At 41.0% G+C, this 19,332-nt stretch overlaps 1 protein-coding gene across 1 annotated transcript in view; it reads left to right on the top strand.

Moving 5' to 3' along the window:
* Positions 1-19,332, top strand: part of EPB41L3 (erythrocyte membrane protein band 4.1 like 3) — a 95,327-nt gene that overhangs the window by 21,771 nt on the left and 54,224 nt on the right. The window contains 3 exon segments of the mRNA XM_017738253.1: positions 7,401-7,507; positions 7,510-7,617; positions 12,348-12,545. Coding sequence (XP_017593742.1) covers positions 7,412-7,507; positions 7,510-7,617; positions 12,348-12,545 — 402 coding nt within the window. The 5' untranslated portion in view covers positions 7,401-7,411.

Below are 19,332 nucleotides of genomic sequence, written 5' to 3'. Positions count from 1 at the left end.
TTCTCATCACTTTTCACTTCTGAGGTCCCCACCCCTGCTGCCATTATCCTTACAAGAATGTAGTCAGATTCAGCACACATATGGTTTTCTTTCAGACTGCTTTGCTCTTCTTTAAGTCAGGTGAGGATGCCAGTGGGTGTGTCCCAACCTCATCGGTGTGATACTGAGCATGGATCAGGCACTCTCCTATCTTCCACTGTTCCTCAAATGGCTGTGATTACCTAAATCAATAAGTTTTCACAGGTTCTCATCATGGTGCTGATAACTTTGTTGGCTAGGTAGGCTAGAGTTTGGGGGTTTTTTATTACTTGTACACCTTACCCCCCTGCCCTTCATTTTTTTCTTGTGATAACATAAGCTATTTCTGTAGTTCACTCATGAAAATACGTCATGTGGGGCTGCTTTCAAAGCCTTTCTAAAGATAGGCTCTGGCATCTGTACTACTCTACTTCCTTTTTATCTGCTGGGACAAATGCCCTGTCAGAGAGTGTGAGAGAGACATTACTCTAGTTTGAAATGACTTTTTGATACATTCATGTTGGCCATTTGTTGTGTTTTGTTCCTAATCTCATTATTTTTACAGGATTAGAAATCCTTTAGCAGTGTGCTCCAGTAACTTTGATATTAGAAGTGCTCTGGCTTTTCTGTTCCAGCTTTCTCTTGTAAGACTGGGTGCTGTGTTTGGTCTATTCTTTTCTTTTAGACCTTACCTGGCATCTCTGGCATCTGCATAACAGTGGTTAATGGCTTAAAAATTACTGATGGTGGTTCCCCAAGCACTGTAGGGACATTTCCAGTGGCTCCTGCTGACTTGAAACCACTTGACTGACTGATGCGTTTTCTCTGTTCTTCCCTTACTCCATCCAACCTGCACTTGCACATCCTGTGTGTCAAGTGAAATATGCCCCCATTATCTAGTCCCAGCTAGCTGCTGGGAAATGAATTCAGCCTTTCTCATGTTTTGTAACAGGCCTGGTTTTCCTTCTAATGTATTTATAGACTCTCTGCTTATTATTTGCCACATCTCTTGGTTAATTCTAAGTCACTTTGCATCCTGGTCTTCATTTCTCCTTTTATGTTCATCCCTGAGTCATGTGTCTCTGGTTCTGCTTTGGTGTACAATTCCTTTTTGATATATTCCTCCTCTTCCCAGGCCCTTTCAAAGCTTCTGACAGTTTCTGTCCCCAGGCTTGCTAGGTGAAGTTTCTCCAGAAACACTCCAGCTGCATTTTCATTTTGTGGTGGTGCTGCCAAGGGATGCGTGTGTGCCTGGGATGAGGGAGCTTTGGGTCCTGACAGGTAACTCATGTCTGCAGTCCCCTTTTTGTCCCCTTTGAAAGGTGTGTCTGGTGGTTTTAAGGTGACTTCTCCATCTCCTCCAGAGTACATTATGTTGCCTCTGGTTTTCGTCTTCATCAAGAAACTTTAAAGAAATCTGTATCATCCACCTTCCTAGAAGGCCGAACAAATATTTTAACTTATGCTATGTCTTGCAACACCTCCAAGCAGCTTTTTTTTATTGTTGCTGATTGACACCTCCCTGCCCCCCCTGCAGTCTCCCTCCTGCATCTGTGCTTGGGCCTGTGTCCTGTGCCACCACATCTGTTAAGTCATTTAACCTGGAGCACACTCTGCTGGCACGATGGCAGCTCATCTGGATGTTTAGCACCTTTCTCCACTGATTTTCCTCTTGTCTCTTCTTACTTTTTTAACCTTCTTTTCATGTTTTTTTTTGTTTTTTAATGTGCTGACTCTAACGGGTTTGTGCTTATATGTGTACATTTAGGATGCCACGGTGAACTCTCAGCACAGCCAGTGTGTTTGTGCATTGAAGTATAAGGGTTGCACTTGCTGGGCTGGAGCCTTGTGGCCCTGTAACCCATCACTGCCCAAAGGAGGGCTGCTGCTTCCCCCTCCCCATCCTGGGGAGGTCCAGCCCTCCCAGCTGAGCCACCAGGCCCCCAAAGTTCTGGCATGAGAAAGGTAGCAGGAGCGTGAGGTTGGGAGAGGGCATCCAGTGGCCCATTTTGGGGTCATTCCCACCCACATCCATTCAGGACACATCTCTGCAGTCACTCGGCTTGTCAATATCCACTGAAGTAACTGTAATGCCAGGGAGGTGCCTCCACTGTGAGGCTTCCAGCTGATGCTGGCCCTGGTGATGGGTCAAGAAAGAGCTGGTTTTAACTCTTGGGGACCCTCTGCCAGGCGTTTGTGGCTTGGGTGCCTCCTGCTTGTCAGGGTGAAACTCACCCCCATTAAAGAGGATCAACAGAAAATAATCATTTTCCTAAAAAGGAACCCAACTGGAATGAAGTGAGCTGAGATTCAGGCAGTTTGATGAAAACAGTTTATATTTCAAGCTTAGAAGTCGGCGTTCTGGTGTGTATTCTTTTCTTGAAACATATATTGGCATTTCTGTCACTGCTCATTGCAGCAATATTGTTCTCCATATGCTCTTCTCATCAGCATCTCATCGTTATTGGATAAATATGTCTCTCATTATGCAGAACATTATTTTTGAAGTATGGAATCATTATTTTGTTACATAACTTCCAAATTTGGACCTTTGCAAAGATTTATAACAATCTTCAAGAATTACTGTAATTAAAGGAGAACTTTCCACAAAGAGAATTAATTAGATCAAAGAAGCATTTAAATGTAAATCATTAATCCATGCATTGCAGGAAATAGTTAGTGGATATGTGTAGCTCATTTAATTATACTTGGTTCAATTTTGTTTTCTTATTACATCACAATTTATTCAGAATTAATTCGCGATTTCTTGTCTAATGTGACTTCTGTTTGCTTAATATAGCAGATATTTTCAGTAGCATGTATTTATATATAAATAAACATTTATTAATGACTGCGGCATTAATTAAACTGTGGGCTCTGCTGTTAATTAGCTGTGAATTTTGTTGCTCTGTGGATGCAACCCAGAAGGTTTGTGCTCTGAAAATGGGAGGTAGAGTGTCAAGTAAGTTTTTGAATGCATGAATTTATACAGTAGATTGGCACTGTCACTTGCTGCAGGGGACCAGGTGACACAGAGGACAACATGGTTTGGGTTCCCTTATGGAGAAAAGGGAATTATGTGCTCTAAGTCTATAACGACCAATTGATAATGGGATTGGGAGTCTCCCAATCTGCGGCAGATTGGTAGCTGAAGGGAACAAGGTCTAGGTGTGGTGTAAGGTTTTAGGATGTAGGGGTTTTGTGAAAGTAGTTTGCAGGTTTTGTAATCCTTATGTAATGTCTTTGTGTAGTGTAAGGGTATGAAAAGATTTATTTTCTGTGATTTGGTCTAATAAAAATTATTATAAAATGCCATGTTGTTGGTTTTTTGAAGTTGTGTTTTAATACTTAGACAGTATATTAATATTTATATTCCCTTACGTGTTCATCAGCATCACTAACACACTGACCTTTTAAAACGTACATACATTTTTAACTTAAGTTTTTTTAAGTTTTTAGTAGTAGATTAAAATAAGCTAGTTTGGGGCTTCCCCCCCCCCCAACCCCACCCCTCCCTTTAATCCAAAGACTTAATTTTCATTCTGATTTTCAGTCTGCAAGCAAATGTACTTTTGCCTCAGACTATCCAGTATTAGCAGCATCTGTGTCAAGTTTGGACTCTGCTAATCTTTTGGAATCTTTGAATACTGGCTTGTAAGCCAAAGTGTAGCTATCCAAGAGCACATCTGGCTTGTATAGTATTACCTCATTTGTGTAAGGTAGTGCTCCCAGTTTCTCTTCATTGGTTTGTTTTCTGTTTGTTGGAAAGGGGAATTTGATACGGAGGCTGTGCTGGCAACAGAAAAAGTTTAAGAAACTTGAGTGATTTCTTTCTTCCTGTACTGAAATTCACATTAGAAGTCATGGTTTTGGTACATAGCCAGTTATAGTAAATAATCAAATAAGAGTAAGAAATTCTCAGCCAGCTGCGTGTTTAATAAATGTTTAGGCTCTACTAGCTGTTCTGTCAGGTTTGCCTCAAGAAAACAGAGGTAGAGTAATATTTATGTTGGTAAATTTCTTAAGATTACTGTTATTTCTTTCAATAAGTGAAATTTCCTCTTCCTAGGAGGATTGTTGTGCTACTTGTAACAAGTGAAATGCTGTCAGAGTTCATGTGGATGAGCAGCTGTTTGCTGAGGAAGGCAAGACAACTTACTGGTTTGCACTGAGAGAGGAGTGTTGTTTTCTGCCTTGTAATTTAGGTCTTTTCAACCCACACTAGATGGAAGGAGATAAATCATAGCAACACTGTCATCTGAGGAGTTTGTAAGAAATTGGATTTGCAATGTGCTTGCTTTGCTTCTATTTACACCTGTAAGATAGCAGTGTGAGAAGACTAGTGTTTTGTTCTTGGTATTTGTTACTAAATGTGTTACATGCATGGGGAAATAAAGACATTTGGAAATGGGCAACCTTGTGTTAATTAAATCCATCTGCTATCTGACTAATGATGGTAATATTGTATCCAGGGAATTTCTTACACTGAAAGATTTGATAAAGCACACAAAGTTTTCTAATAAAGCACTCTTAAAGCCAGCAAGAACTCCTGGAACTGGAGAGAAAGCCAGTCCTAGAGAGTAACTCAGTACTGTAAGGCTACGCTTCATGCAGGAATGTCCCAGAAGAATACAAGAACCACATTTGTTGTTCCCTGAGATTCAAAATTATAGCTGACAGGAAAAGTTAAACTTGTTTACATCTCATGCTACACGAAGTTGTGGTTTATGGGGCTAATTTAAATGGCTGTTTCCATGCTTGCAAACAGCCAGGATACAAATGTGCATTAGGAAAGAAGCTACACAGGGTGCAAAAATGAACTTTCAGAGTCATGGTGATGGCAGCTGAAGGAAGACAGGCTTTTGCTTAGGTATGAGTGGCAATCTGATCCTACAGAGAATAATAATACCTCTTTCTAAACAGCAAGAATGACAGTTACTTTTTATTTACACTGCTCTAAGTAGTATCAAGAGGGGGGAAAAAAAGTACTACAACTTACTACATGCATTACTCATTGTATTGGTCATAGGTGCTCTTTGGTATTGTTTGAGCAATGATTTTTGTAGCTGTAAGTTAGGTTTTGGTAACTTCCTAATTCATAGTTTCTGGAAAAGAAAATTGATTACATAGTTTGAGTTTATTGAAATAATTATTTGATTAATTTGCATTTCATGTCTTCATACACTTGTACAAGACATGGTGGGGGGGAGGGGTAAACTTGAGACATTCATGGCAACTTGGGTGCTTTTAAAGCAAGGCAAATATAATGAGTGTCAGATGAAGAATAGTTTATTCCATGTTGATTTGACAGATGGGCAAAGCAAAACTGAGAGATTAACATTGTTGTGCAATTTAATGTTTAAAGCATACAAAAAAGAATGGCTTAGGAGAATTGAACGTGGAGGATGGGTCTGTGTGATCTACATTGAAGGAACTTGTTTAGGCTTCCTTCATAGCAAGTTGAAGTCACTCTAGTATGTGATTTATCTCAGCTTAAAGCAGGAATTTAAAATAGGTCAGATGAATCCCTCTCTGTTTTTCAGAAAAACGTCTGTTTTTCTGCTCCACATATAAAGTGACCATCTCAGATACGGACAGTTGAAGTTTGATTAAATGAACACCTTTCTGACTGTCACATTTTTAGACCCAAGTTAATTATTACTTCTTGTAGATGCTAAAGACAATTTGTTAAAAAACACATTTCAAAAGATATTTTTTATACAGTTGTGCCAGTTTGAGTGTAGAAATTTATGATGTGTTTCTAAACAAGTGTGTCACATGTTAGTACCTTGAAAATGTGGCCTGAAGCATAATTCTGCCATGTATGCTTTCTAGTTCTGCTTCTCTCTCGTGCTATTTTGGCTGGCAGGAGGTGGGAACATGCACCCCCATCCTCACATGCAGTGCAGGAGCTGAACACAGGCTGAGTGCTGTGACTTGCTTTGCTCTGCAGAGACATGTATTCACTGGAGAGTTTAGCCTTGAAAGCGCAGAATACACGAGTGAGTTTGAAAATAGTAATTGGCCTCGTTTAAAACATTTTATGTCAAGCAATTTAGCTTATCAAACATTTAAGTGGGAAAAAAAAAGGAAAGAAAGGTTTGTACTTATGTTCTCTAATAAACTTGCTTCTACTAGTAAACAGTGTAGTGTACGCTAGGAGTTCATAGTGACTTCTTAGCAGATGAATTAGCAGATGTATGTTTTGTGGAATCACCTATAATTACACAGTAGCCATGGTTACCAGGTTAAAGAAGTTGTGTCCTGATGACTAACAGAAATAGATTGCAGCAGACTGGTTTGCCTTCAAGTTGCTTAGTAGCAAAATATTCAAGAATAAGTTTGTGAGGTCTGAGAACATATGAGTAACAAACATAAAAAGCACGCTCCCTTTGCTGAACTGACGTAGAGTCTGCTTTTTCAAATCCTTGTTTTGATACAAAATCACAGTATTTTTTTTAAAGTTGGGGTTTGCTTATATTTAGTTTGAGAATTGGGTGCCAGCCACATATTTGCCACAAAACTATTTAATTGAACTAGTTAAAACTTTGAATTAATATTGCTAATATTTTCATTTTGATTTGGTACTGGACAAAGTACAAACAGACTTTTCACATTTAAGGAAAGTTGTATTCCCTTCATTTTAAATCTAACACTTAGAATGACTTAATGGAAGTCTTTATGTTTTCTTTTGGATGCTCTAGCACTTAGAAAGAAATGACAGAAGTGCAGATAAATTCAAGTGGGAAGGACAGAACTGGGTTTAAGGACAATTGTATGTTTGCACTGTTTTTGGTGGACCTATTTCAGAGTTTCTTGTATGCATAGAATCATATAATCATTTTGGTTGGAAAAGACCTCTAACATCATCTAGTTCAACCATTAATATATTGCTTAAAAGCATCAAAAGTACTTGAGTACATTTCCAAAAGGGAGTGCAGGTGCTGAGGAGCTCAAGCCCTGTTGACTTCAAAGTAAAGAACAAAAGATTTAATGTTTCAAGTTTCCACATGGTTTAGAAACCCAAACTCCACTGGGTTTTGTTAGATTTAAGGCCCAATGTGTTACTCTCCTTTTATGAATTATGAACTATGTAATCTGTATTTAACTTGAACATAAGTCCTATGACTGTGTATTACTATGTAGAAAAAGACTTTTTGGCAACGTGTTTTTTGAGAGTATGGATGCATTTAGACCTGGTCTTTTGCATGAGGGAAGCCTTCCTAGGGATCCAGGTTGGGACAGTGTGATAGATACGTAAGTTTTAAAGTCTGAGGATATTAAGACTAAAACTTTCTGATCTTTCTTCATTTTGTATGCCTACCTTACAAATTCCCAGCTATGAGATTGTACTCAGTAGGTCTGCTCACCCTCTTTTACAGAATAATCAACCATGACTACAGAATCGGGATCAGACTCTGAGTCCAAGGATAAAGAGCAGGATCAGGAGGAGAGCCCTGCTCAGGAAGGGGCGGCGGAGACCCAGCCACAGGACCACCCCCGCCCCAGCCCCAGCAGCAGCCGAGTGAAGAACATCAAACCGCGCTCGAGCAGTTCTCGGCTGTGGCAGCGCACAGCACGCCAGTGAGGAAGGAGCAGGTAAGGGAGCCCAAGCGCACACGCTCGCTGCGCGCCACTGGCTGGGTACCCACCTACTGCTCCTGGGAAATAATGAGCCTGGCACGTTAGGAGTGGAGATTCATATTTGGATATGCATGGAAGGGTGTTCAGTGGGATGCTGTAGATCTGGGCTGGTTGGTCTTTGGCGTTTAAAGAAAAACAGTTCTTGCGCAGAATGTTTTTAAATTCATGGCAGGTATTTCTGCCCCCAGTGCTTAAACAGGAGGGCAGTCTCATTAACTAAGCAGGAAACATCTTCGACCTTGCGTTTGCATTAGACAGCAAACAGTGTCAGTTTTTATGAAGCTGAAAATGTTTTCAGAGTTCATTTCTTTTGACACCTGCTGAACACTGATTTCATGCTTGCTTGTCTGATGTGTGAGCCGTGAAGAATCTGTGGTCCCTTAAGTTTCTCGTGGTTCTGAAATGACTGCATTATAATTACTTGAGCTATTCATGTAATAGGTTTCAGAAGAGCTATTGCATGCTTTTCCATTTAGTTCATTGTTGCACTTATTAAATTTGCGGAAGCTGCTTTCTTCTTTCCGTTAATAATTTCCAGTCAATAGGATTAACAGGAATTGTTCTTCATGGGTAAATGACACACAATTAATGAGGTACCTGCAAATCACTTCCCTTAGCTCTGTGAGGTTATGACCCTCATCTGATCACATTTACCTTTGGAGAGTGGAATAAGCCAGTCTAGCTCCTCCTCTCCTCCATCATTTAATAAATTCTGGCTGTTTGAAGCGGGCTCCTGTTGTTTTACCTGGTTGGAGTAGGAAGTACTGGTGAAACAATTCTGATCTCTCAAATAGATCAGAAATTTCCTGTAATTAGTTTGGGGAAAAGAAGCAAGGCTGCTTGTCCAAAAGAGAAGAGGTGTTGAATAAACTGGTCATTAATTAAAAGGGTAATTCTATCAGTTTTAGTATTAGTATTTATAGAGATTTTCCAGACATCTTCAGTAATCTTTCCACTTCAAGTTTCTTTTCATGTTAAAAAGTAAAACAAATAAACAGCAACAAAAAAACCCCCAAACCACAAAAGAAACCCAACCCTAAAATAACCACACACACACAAAAACCCCCAGTTTAGACACCAAGCCTGTCCACATGTGTTTAGAGGTGTGAGGTGCTCTCATGTGCTGCGTGATCCCTTTCTTTCCCAGAGATCACCGGAGAGCTGGTTTCTGTGGAAGGCAGGATAGAAGAACTGGGTTAGTGAAAGGGATCCGTGACACCTTCCCGCCGAGATTACCAGGCTGAATCCAAACGTCCGTGCTGTAAGCAGACTGCCAAATCCAGCTGCATGGATAGGCCCAGCGTATTTCAGAGTGGCTTAAGTGTCTGTAGCTCAGGAAAGGAACATTAAATGCGGCACTAAGAGACAAAGCTGTTTGCAACGGTGTCATTAAAAAGCCAAAAACTGAAGGAGCTCATTCTCTCTCTTGCTGCATGTAATTGCAGTGAGGAAGTTGATTTTTGCTCTTGCTCATATGAGAGAACCTTGGGAAGGAAGATTTAAGTTACCAATCCATGACAGTGACTTTTCTTTGTCATCCTATGCACATAAAACCCCCCAACATTTTAATGTAGGTGAACTTGTTCATATTGAGATTAACAGGTATTGTAGAAATGAGTCCTTCCTTTCAGGTGTAATAAGGCAGCCTTACTTTCTGCCTGCCTTCCTGTCTCTTTGAAAAAGAGAAGGCGGCATCACACAAGGTTGGGCACCAATGTTTCTGAGAAACTACCATAAGTAGATGGGATTAATGTGTTTTACAAATGTGGCTATATCACTTTGTATCACTTCAGTGAGAAGCTGAAAAGTATCCAAGATCATTATTGCTGAATCCCATTACTCCAGAGGCTTCCTTTGAGAGGGGGCCCAGCTTCAGAAGGGCTTGAATGTACTCTGTCATACATGAGAGAGATTATGCTCAAAAAACGCAAACCCTGAAGCAACTTCTGCTGCATTAGAATTTAGTCCACGGCACTTAGAAAATAGAGCAAAAAGAGAGTACAGAAACTACAAAAAATACTGTGCAGACGTATCTTGGAGAAGAATTTAGGAGAAAATGAAGCTATGCTAGCAGAGAACAAAATAATTCACTCTGTACATGGGTCTTTCACTGGCCATTTGTTTTTACCTAGATTCCAGGATGTCAAGTTTCTTTAGGAAGGAGAGACTTAATACAGTCTGAAAGTACCTCAATGCCTGAACATATCAGCATAGTTTGGGGGAATCTTCTCTAATGGCTCTTGGCATGCTTTATTCGCCAGACAAATGAGAGGAAAACCTTTTGTATGATTTTAACCTAGACACATTCCCCTGATCTTAATATAGATGGGAACCTTAACAAACAAAATAACCTCAGTAATATTTTTTAATGTTTATAAATAAGCAAACCTCTGCTGTAGTCTTAAGATACTGAGTGTCTTTATGAAGGAAAATAATGACTAGTCCATTGAGATTCACAGAAATTACTTGTAGGCTCAGTATGGTTCTAAGGTTTAAATGGATGATGGGTGTCCTTGTTGTGGATTTTTTTCTCAAGCAGCTTTTCTGTTTTCTTGAAAGAGATTAGTTCCATGCTGGGGTATTTTGTTGGTTGTTTTTTGTTGAAGCAGAGTGCTCACTCTCACATGAGAAATGTAATGAGCCGCTGGGTAAGGCAGTGCATTTTTTCCCCGTTTTTTTACCCACATATGTGCACATGCACCTTTCCTGGCAGATTTCTTTTGACAAAACGTATAGAAGTCATCAGAGCCCCTCTGCCCACCAGCAGCAGTGCAGCTCTGCACAGAGGCCCAAGCAGGAGGCATCTTCAGTTTTGTTTATTTCTCATTGCACGAGGCTGGACCACTTGCCAGCTGGCTGCAGGTGTGGTAGAAGGGTAGCTGGCCTCCAGCCTTGCTGTGAGCCCAGGGGGACTGTCCCTCCTCATCACAGCTGCTGTGTTAAATGCTCAGCGAACAGCTGATCCACTTACATACACTGTGCCTTCATCTCCTGCCAGTTTTCAAGGTATGCAAGGACCTTGACATCCAGGCACAGAGCTGGTGTCCAGCTGCTGGAAGGAGAAATTCCTCTTGTGCTGGAGCTAGGTAGGGGAAGAGACGGCTGGTGCTGGGCTGCTCCTGAGGAAGAGCACTCATGGCCTGGAAGATGGAATAGATTTTGAAAGCAGCCCTTGTTTTTTTATCTTTTAAGCCCCACTTTCTTGCAGTTTCCCCATCCAGGGAAGCCCAGGAGGCCATTGCTGTGCCCTCCTTGCAGGGAAAGGAGGACTGTGGGGTCTTGCCTCACCTCTTAGTAATTTGCTGGGGCTTTGGTGGGAGCTGACACTGTAGGTATCACAGCCAGCTCCAAATTGTCCTTCCCCCCATTCACTGGAAGGCAGAGGGGAAACTTAAAGCTTGTTTTTATGAAATCACTCAGGGACAGTACCCCGTGATTTAGTACACTGTTGTTTCAGGTTATATGATGCAACATTGTTCTGGTCTCAAAGCAGCTTAAAGCCTTTGGATGGATTTGCTTCATTTTCACAAAGGTTTATTATATACAATAAATGGAAACAGACTTGAAGGATTAATTTACAATATTTTTCCACTAATGCTTGTTGCTTATTACACTGAAATAATTCAGAGCCAGAGCAGGTTGGGTTTTTTTTGCCTTGTAGTGAGATAACAGAAAGATGTTTTTATTTCATTTAAGCTTTAGCTGAGGTATTACTGCACTCCTGTTGAGGTTTTGTTTGGAGTCTGTCACGGATATAACTGATGAGAAGGGTAATGACTGCAGCATAGTGCTGTTGCTAGGAAGGGTGAAATGCTGTAGAACTGTTCTGGCTTTCATCTAGTGCTGTGGAGAGGACTGTGGGCTGTGCTGCATCAAGGTAACTTCAAATGGCCTGACCCTCAGATAAACCCAAGTAAAAGCAGCCATGGTTGTTACTTCTTGCCCCTCTTCCCTGCCATACCTGCCTACTTCTCTCCATCTTGAGGGACTTACTGGGCATCAGCAGAGAGCAAAATTCATCCTCTCAACCTGTACTTACTGTCCATTTAGGCAGCCAGCTGCACATTAAAGTTGTTTGGCCCCTCACTTCTGTCCTGTTTTCTTAACCCTTTGCTTGGGTTGTTGGGGAGTCTTTCTCTCTCAGGCACGTCAGCATCCCCTTATGAATTCACACTGTTCAGGGGGGATCCATGACCTCATTCAGGGGCTGTTTCCTCACTGACAGCAAAATTAGTGCAAACCTGATGGTGTTTTTCTATTCCGTATGACACCATGGTAACATTGTACGATTTAACAGGTACGGGATTTCAAAGTAATATCAAGAAACCATAGGAGTATCTGTTCATCAACAATGTTTACTGATTACTCAGAATTTCCAAAACACCAAAAAAAAAAAAATACAGGAAGTCCAAGTGGGATTTTGTACCTATGGAAAAAGTAAAGGTCTTAAAATATTTCCATGAATGCCCCTCCTTCTTGGGTATTCTGTACATTTTGGAGGGAGAAGGCAGGGCTGGGAGAAATATGGGAAATCTTTTCAGTAAAGACTCTGTCCTGCATCAGGGATTTTCTTGTCCAAGCCGCAAAAAAGGCTCACTTAAATGCTTGGGTGCCACAAGCACAGTGAACTGCAGGGCATGACTGGTTTATCTTACTTCAAAAAGTATCTTTCTTTTTCTTTATAGGCCACAGAGAAAGAAGAGGAGTTTGCTGCTGCTAGTGCAAAACAGCTGGAATATCAGCAGCTAGAGGACGACAAGCTCTCTCAAAAATCTTCATCTAGCAAACTTTCCAAGTCTCCTCTAAAGATCGCCAAGAAACCAAAAAATATGCAATGCAAAGTGACGCTCCTGGATGGATCGGAATATGCGTGTGAAGTAGAGGTAAAAGGCTTTTTTTCATCCTTTTTTTCATCCTTTCAGGAGGTAAATGGTGAAAATTATATTTCTAATGTAAGGAAAAGGATGAATGGCCTGATATTTCACCACTGCCAAGCACAGAGATAGTTTCATTGTTTTCTCTGGAGGCTTTCGAAGATGGTGCACAGATTTTAGCTAGGTGAGGGATTCTGAGCACTCCCTGAAACAACCAGAGACTCTGGATTAATTTTCTGTTGACATATGCCACATCAGAAAACAAAGTATAGACAACAAAGCCCATAAACAAAGAAGGATTTTGATCCCACTGGGTTTTTCATTTCCTTGGTATTTTACTGAGTTGAGACTTCATTGAGTCATTGTCCATACAGTAATTCTGACTTGTGAGATTAGTGCGGGCATGAGAGACACCCTGGGTAAGCGGGGGAAATGTCAGGCACAAATAGCAGTGAGAATGGAGAGTTTTGTGTGCTTTTCCATAATGTCTGTGAATCATAACTGTGTCTGAATGTTACTGGTAGAAAGATGCTGTGATTTTTCTGTAAGAAAAAGTGAGAAAGTCACGCACACAAGACAAGGCTGAGCCTGGCCAAGCAGTGGCTGCAGAGGAAGGATGTGTGTTGGAGGGCCTGACTAGGCCAACCATCCTTTGGGCAACTGTGGGTTGCCATGGAGAAGAAAAGCCACCTGGGGAGAACAGGGGTGTATAAATGCAGAGCTTAAATAGTCTTCAGGCTTGAAAGGGAAATCTGCAGGAGCATGGAGAAGGAGAGAGGATGGAGAAAAGGAGTACCTGACTGGGAGCCAAATCATGGCATCTTTACAATCACGTAGCATTCAGCCCATTTGTCCTTCAGCTGCTCTCATTTTAAGTGCTTTGGAGAGTGGCAGGTGAGCAAAAACCATATTGATTTTTATTCAACCCTGGCATTACAGTTTGGGTCAAATTTTGCTATGCCAGGAGTGAACTGGGAACAGAAGCTGGTATTTTACTACTCTTACAGCAACTTAGCAGTCCATGTTGTTGAGTATCTTTTAATTTCACTGGTCAAGTCCCATGTTGTTTCCTTCAGTCTAGCACTATCTCTCTGGACACATCCTTTGTGACTATTAAATGGTCATTTCTTGACCTGTAGTCTCAGTTTTGTCACTCAGGGATAGTGTGGGAGCCATTAAGCTGGAGGAATGACTCATACTGGCTTTGATGGAAAGAGTCAACTCATTTCAGCTTTTGACGCTTGCTTGTAAAACGTGAGTCACTTTTTGGAATACAATCAAGTGAATCTTACCAAATAAGATTTCTATGGTAATCTTGTCTAGCAGGCTGAGCTTTATCAGAATCTAAGATGGAGCAGAAAGGGAGAATTGTTATGTTAGATGTCCACTTATGCAAATAAATGCTGTGAATAATACTTTTTATAGGAAGTTTCACTCTTTCACTAAACTTGAGTTCTTTTGAAGTGTCAAAATGCTGGCATATGGAAGCCATCATGTTTTATTGCTTGTCAGATTTCTATGCTTTGCAAGTTCTGAATAGCTCTTGAATAATGTCCAATATAAGTTTTGTATGCATTTTTTCTATTTACATTGCTGAAATATTTTCAAGTTGTATTGACTGTCATCAGTAATCATTTTATCTGCTTCTAAGATGATCAGGCTTCCCAGGCAGAATGTAATATTGATGAGAATAGAGCTCCTAAAAGAGTGAATTTTCAAATGAAAAAGCTGTAAGGCTATGATGATGAGCAGACCGTGGGGTGCATTGAAACAAAGTTGGTTAGGAGGAACAAATATTTCAGGGAAGAAGTGCAGCTGGAGTGACGCATAAATTTACATACTTTAAACGGTGTGATTCAGACTTTGCATCCTTCCTAGGTGGTTGTATCAGTGTTTTTGTATGTATTGATGATACAGCTGCAGGTACCTCTCTGGTACAGCCCACTCCAGCCCATGGGAACTCTTGGTAGATCCCAAGGGAGTCCACTCCCTGTGTGTGTAAAGTTTAGCTACAGCAAAAGGGTGCTGAGTCCAGCCAAGAGAAATGATGCGACTTTCACTGTGCTTTTTCTCCCAAGGAGTAAAAAGTATGCACAAAGGGAGTTACAAGGGCAGGGAAAATGAGGGTCTGTGTCAGGAGACATCTCAGGAAATCATGTAGGAGGCTGAAGGTGAAGTTCTACAGAAATTTTTGGGGAATAACAAAGTTCTGTGTTGGTTTCACAGAAACCTAGTGCTGCGGCATGAGAAACAATCTATCACATTTCAGAAGAATGCTATCATATTTTAAGGATCACATTCAAGTGAACTCACTATACCAATTTAAATGGGGGAAAATACAGATACATACATACATATATATGTACACAAATATATATATTCATTCTTCTCTGTCAGCAGCACACAAAGTCATTCAGTTTTCACAGAATCACAGAATATTCTGAGTTGGAAGGGACCCACAACGACCATTAAGTCCAGCTCTTAAGTGAATGGCCAATACAGGGATTGAACCCACCACCTTGGCCTTATTAACACTATGCTGTAAACAAGTGAGCTAATCTCAGTTCTTTTATATATATATATAAAATAGAAAGTATACTGAGGCACCTAGCATATTATGGAGGCCAGTAAATTCCCCAGTATTAATTCTTTAAAAGAAAAGGGAGAGGGACAGACAACATGGCAATCAAATATTTAATATTTCCATTCCTTGTGTTCAACCCACACAACTGCATCTTTCAGAGTGGACAGTGACCCAGCGTGGGATGTGACAGTTGTTATATGTGAGTCAGAAATGTCATCCTGTGTTGTCAGCTCCTGTCTTTCAGGTCCATGTGTATCATGCTTCTACCTACTGAAGGCTACAAAGCAATGTAATCTAGAAGGACCAGAAACTGAGAAACCTAATTTGAGCTAGAGCAATAGCTCTGTCAGTTAATCTTGATTTGGATGCAGGCCAGGTATTTATCTCTCCAGAATTTCATTCCCTAGTCTGGGAGTTGGGGATCATTATAGAATCCATCAGTTACTCTATAAAGTGCTTTGCAAATGACAAATGCTTTTTATATATGTTAAATATTAATGTAATTTAAAGGAGCTTATTGCTCTCCAGTAGAGCGCAACCTGCAGCTTATCAATTATGTGTTCATCCCGTTAACGACCTGGCAGACGATGTGGCACGTACTCACAGATTGAGACACTTCTGAGGCAAGTTTGGTTAATCCATTTATGCCCTCGCTATCCTTTGTTTCAGAAGCCACTCTTTTGTATTCCATATTTAATGCTGAGCATCTTCACTGTCTTCTGCTATATCTTTCAGTCTCATGTTCAGTGCTTTGCATTTGTGACACTGGGGCTTTTTCATGTTGTATGAGATGTATGAGGGAAAATGTAGTGGAGCTAACTTCAAAGCTGAGGTTAACAGTGGGTCATCTAATGTAGTCTCCATTCAGTGAAAGGATCTTAAGCAAATTCCAGGTAAAAGCTTTCCCTTGAGGCCCTGCAGTGTTACTGCCTGTGTGCTCTATCTGTCTGACCCAGAAAGTCTTTCATGCAGTAAGACATTACAAGCCAAAGCCAGGCTAAGTAGGTAACCCAACCTGTTCATTCATCCTCCTCCAAAACCATAAACCACCAGTGTTACCATCTGTACCCCCAATGCTGCTCTTGACCAGAAGCCTGCAGATGGTAGTGGCAGCCTTATTTCAGAGGGGGGGTTTCCTTTCCCAGTTGGGATGGCCACCTAATGGATCTTCCCCTCTCCAGGGAAAGCTGTTGGCTTTTGGAGAAGAGGTATTTGTACACTGACATTGTCCCCAGTATTCTGCCAAGAAAAACAGCCTCAGGGCAGCTGCATGTCTCTCCCAGGTCATGAAGAATCTGGAGGCTTCTGAGGGGCCCTGGATCACCGGAGTCGATGCAGTCTGTTCAGAGGGATGCAGGGATTTGGTTTACACCTAGATGTCTGCCCCTGCTGGCAGTGGCTCTCCTTGGGTTGTTCATTGTGCTTTCCCAGCCAGCATTAGGCTCAGAGATGTTGATTGTCAAAGTGTCCAAGGCCAGGGCTGTGGCCAAAACTGCACTCCAAAGCGGTAGCTGAAGATTTCTCTTTTAAGCAAGCTAGACCTATGCTTTGCATTTGTTGGTTTGGAGAACCAAAGAGAAAGCAAGATCCAAGACTGAAAATTAATTTCAGATAACATTAAAAAAGACAATGAGCACATTAGTTCAAGTTTTTCCTAAGATTCGAGAAAACAAGCAAAAATGACTTATTTCTGGGTTTCTTCAGCTTTAAGTAGGAGTTTTCAAATGCTATAGTACAATTATGTTTTTTCTAGGATTTATTTCCCCTCTTGTCCATCTCTACCCCATCTCAATTTTCTGTTATCTAGAGCACTGCATTTTAATTAAAAGATGCAAGTGAAGCAAGCTGTCATGCTGTCCATTACACATAGCCTAATTTAAACTGTCTTCCTAAAACAAGTTGGAATTTGTCTTTGTTTCTGCTCTCTAAACATATACATGCTGTTACTCACAACATGAGGTCAGAAAGCTATAACATAATCTGTCTAAATAAATGGTAAAATAATTAGATTTCACTTTGAAAGGCTCGGCTGTCTGAGCCCATTGGTAATTTATACTCTTTCATCATTCCTGTACCACTCAGACTTTCTTATCATGCAGGCCACCAGTTAATGAAAACAAATGTTTCCATGGCAGCCTGTCTGTGGCATCTCTGCAGCCCTACATCAAACAGAGCAAGTTGAGGTAGGACCCAGATAAGCTGCACAGCACATGGAGAAACAACATCTCACAAAGTATTACTGTTAACCCCACTTCTGGGTGAGTGGGGGTCAGCTGAGGTAGAAAGGGACTGGTTAAAACACACTGTGTAAGGATGCTTTGTAACCCCAGTTTTCTCAGTCGTGCTGCCACTGGGACCTGGACAGTGGTTGGGTGTCCTGTGCTGTAGTCACTGCTACACCTTTGGAAATGAACCTCATTACAAATGACTTCTTCCCAAAGGAAGGAAAGAAGGGAGAAAGGAAGCAAACTGGGGAGACCCACTTTCTCAATGGGTTTCCCTGCATCCTCGGGTGACATCAGAGTAGCTTGAGTTGAAATAGCAAGAAGTTTTCTTTTCATACATTTGAGACCAGAATTTGTAAGATGGACAGAAGCAGGCTGGAGTGAACTGGTCCCTTTCTGCCCTAAACATGTATGGGCTAATAGTCCTTTTTGAAGACAAAATGGACATGAAATAAATGGGTTCTCTAATAGTTGAAGTATTGCATTTTGCATGAATTTCTCATTTTTGTGTTAAAGCATGAGAATATGACGATGCTTCCTTAAAAAATAAGTCATTGAAGATTGTCTTAGGACAGGCTTGAAGAAGAAATGAGAACAAGCGGAATTATTTCTGCACTGCCACCTCTGCTAGAAATGAAAGAGAGTGGTAGCTGCCTGTGCTGCTTTTCCTGACCTGCAAGACTCCATCTGGAGGAAAGATCCTTCTGTGTTTCTGTATGATGGTGGGGGAATGCATGGCCCCGTGGTCCCCCTCCCCACACCGCGTCCAAGCTGACTCTTCCCTGGGAGTTTCCATGTGTGGACCTGCAAGCTGTTTTTGCACAGGGAGTTTAATAACATCAAATTTCTCATCCGTTTTGAGACAGATCTTAAGGTCAGGAAGGAAACCTCTGTAATAAGATGCATTCTGCATTCTGGAGGATAGAGTTTCTGTTACCCCCTGCACATTTTAATTGTTTAATGAATTCCACACAGTCTCTTGCAAATGGCTTTACATGTGAAACTGATTACTGAATGCAAGAGGGACTTTTTTTAATAAGTCTTTTCCTTTTGACCTATTCACTGCTTACATTTCACTTAATTTAATATGAAGACCTTTGTTTTGGGTTTTGTTCCTTCCCCAGGATATGTTTCAGTAAAAGTGACTGGGTTGAGAGGCATCATTGCTGTTACACAGCATGTTTTCTGTCCCAGACCCTCTAATTAGGGCTGACTTGGATTAGCCAGGGGATTCACTTAAGATCTATGTTACCTGACACGTGTCAGTAGGAGTCTGAGTATTGCCTGAATATGCTTCAGCTGAATAAAGTTAATATACAGTTCTTCTGACTTGCTTTTTTCTAATACCATAGGCCTCTTTCTATGAGTTAAAATACTTGTCAATTCAAGCAGCACAATGATCTGGAAATCAGCACCGATGTTATCCAGCACATAATAATCAACTGTGAGGCTGAGCAGAGAAAGAGGTTTTTTTTCTTTAGTTTGGTAATTGAAACAAAAATAAAAATGTTTGGGCTCCCTTTTAGTGATGATGATTATTATTCTTATTTCACTTGAAGCTAAAGAAATCTAAATCGAAACAAGTCAGGTTGAGCTAAGCCTTTTGGAAATGCCACGAGGCTGAGGGAGCGGGGCTGGAGCATTTCTGCCTTACCAGGGGAGGCTCAGGTCCCCCACAGCTTCTCGTGGCTGGGAGCTTCTGGGCTGTCTGGTATTCAGGGAGAAGGTCTCTTACAACCTTGGTAGGGAGACACCTAAATGATTAGACAGATATTTTCTCCAGTTAATATGCAAGTATTTTAGAGACTGAACGAGGAACCAAGAATTAAAACGAAGTCACTCCTTTAGATGTTGTACTGAGTGAACAGCAGGTTGGGCCTTCAATTACACCTGGCACAGCACAGAACATGGTCACAATCAAATGATAGAAGCTTAAAACACACCCACACACACACACACACACACAAAAAAAAAAAAAAGAAAAAAA

The sequence above is a fragment of the Corvus brachyrhynchos genome, unplaced genomic scaffold, assembly GCF_000691975.1.
Source record: "Corvus brachyrhynchos isolate BGI_N302 unplaced genomic scaffold, ASM69197v1 scaffold106, whole genome shotgun sequence".
Taxonomy (NCBI): domain Eukaryota; kingdom Metazoa; phylum Chordata; class Aves; order Passeriformes; family Corvidae; genus Corvus; species Corvus brachyrhynchos.
Note: the sequence above shows the minus strand (reverse complement) of the source record. Positions and strands in the feature narration are given on the sequence as shown.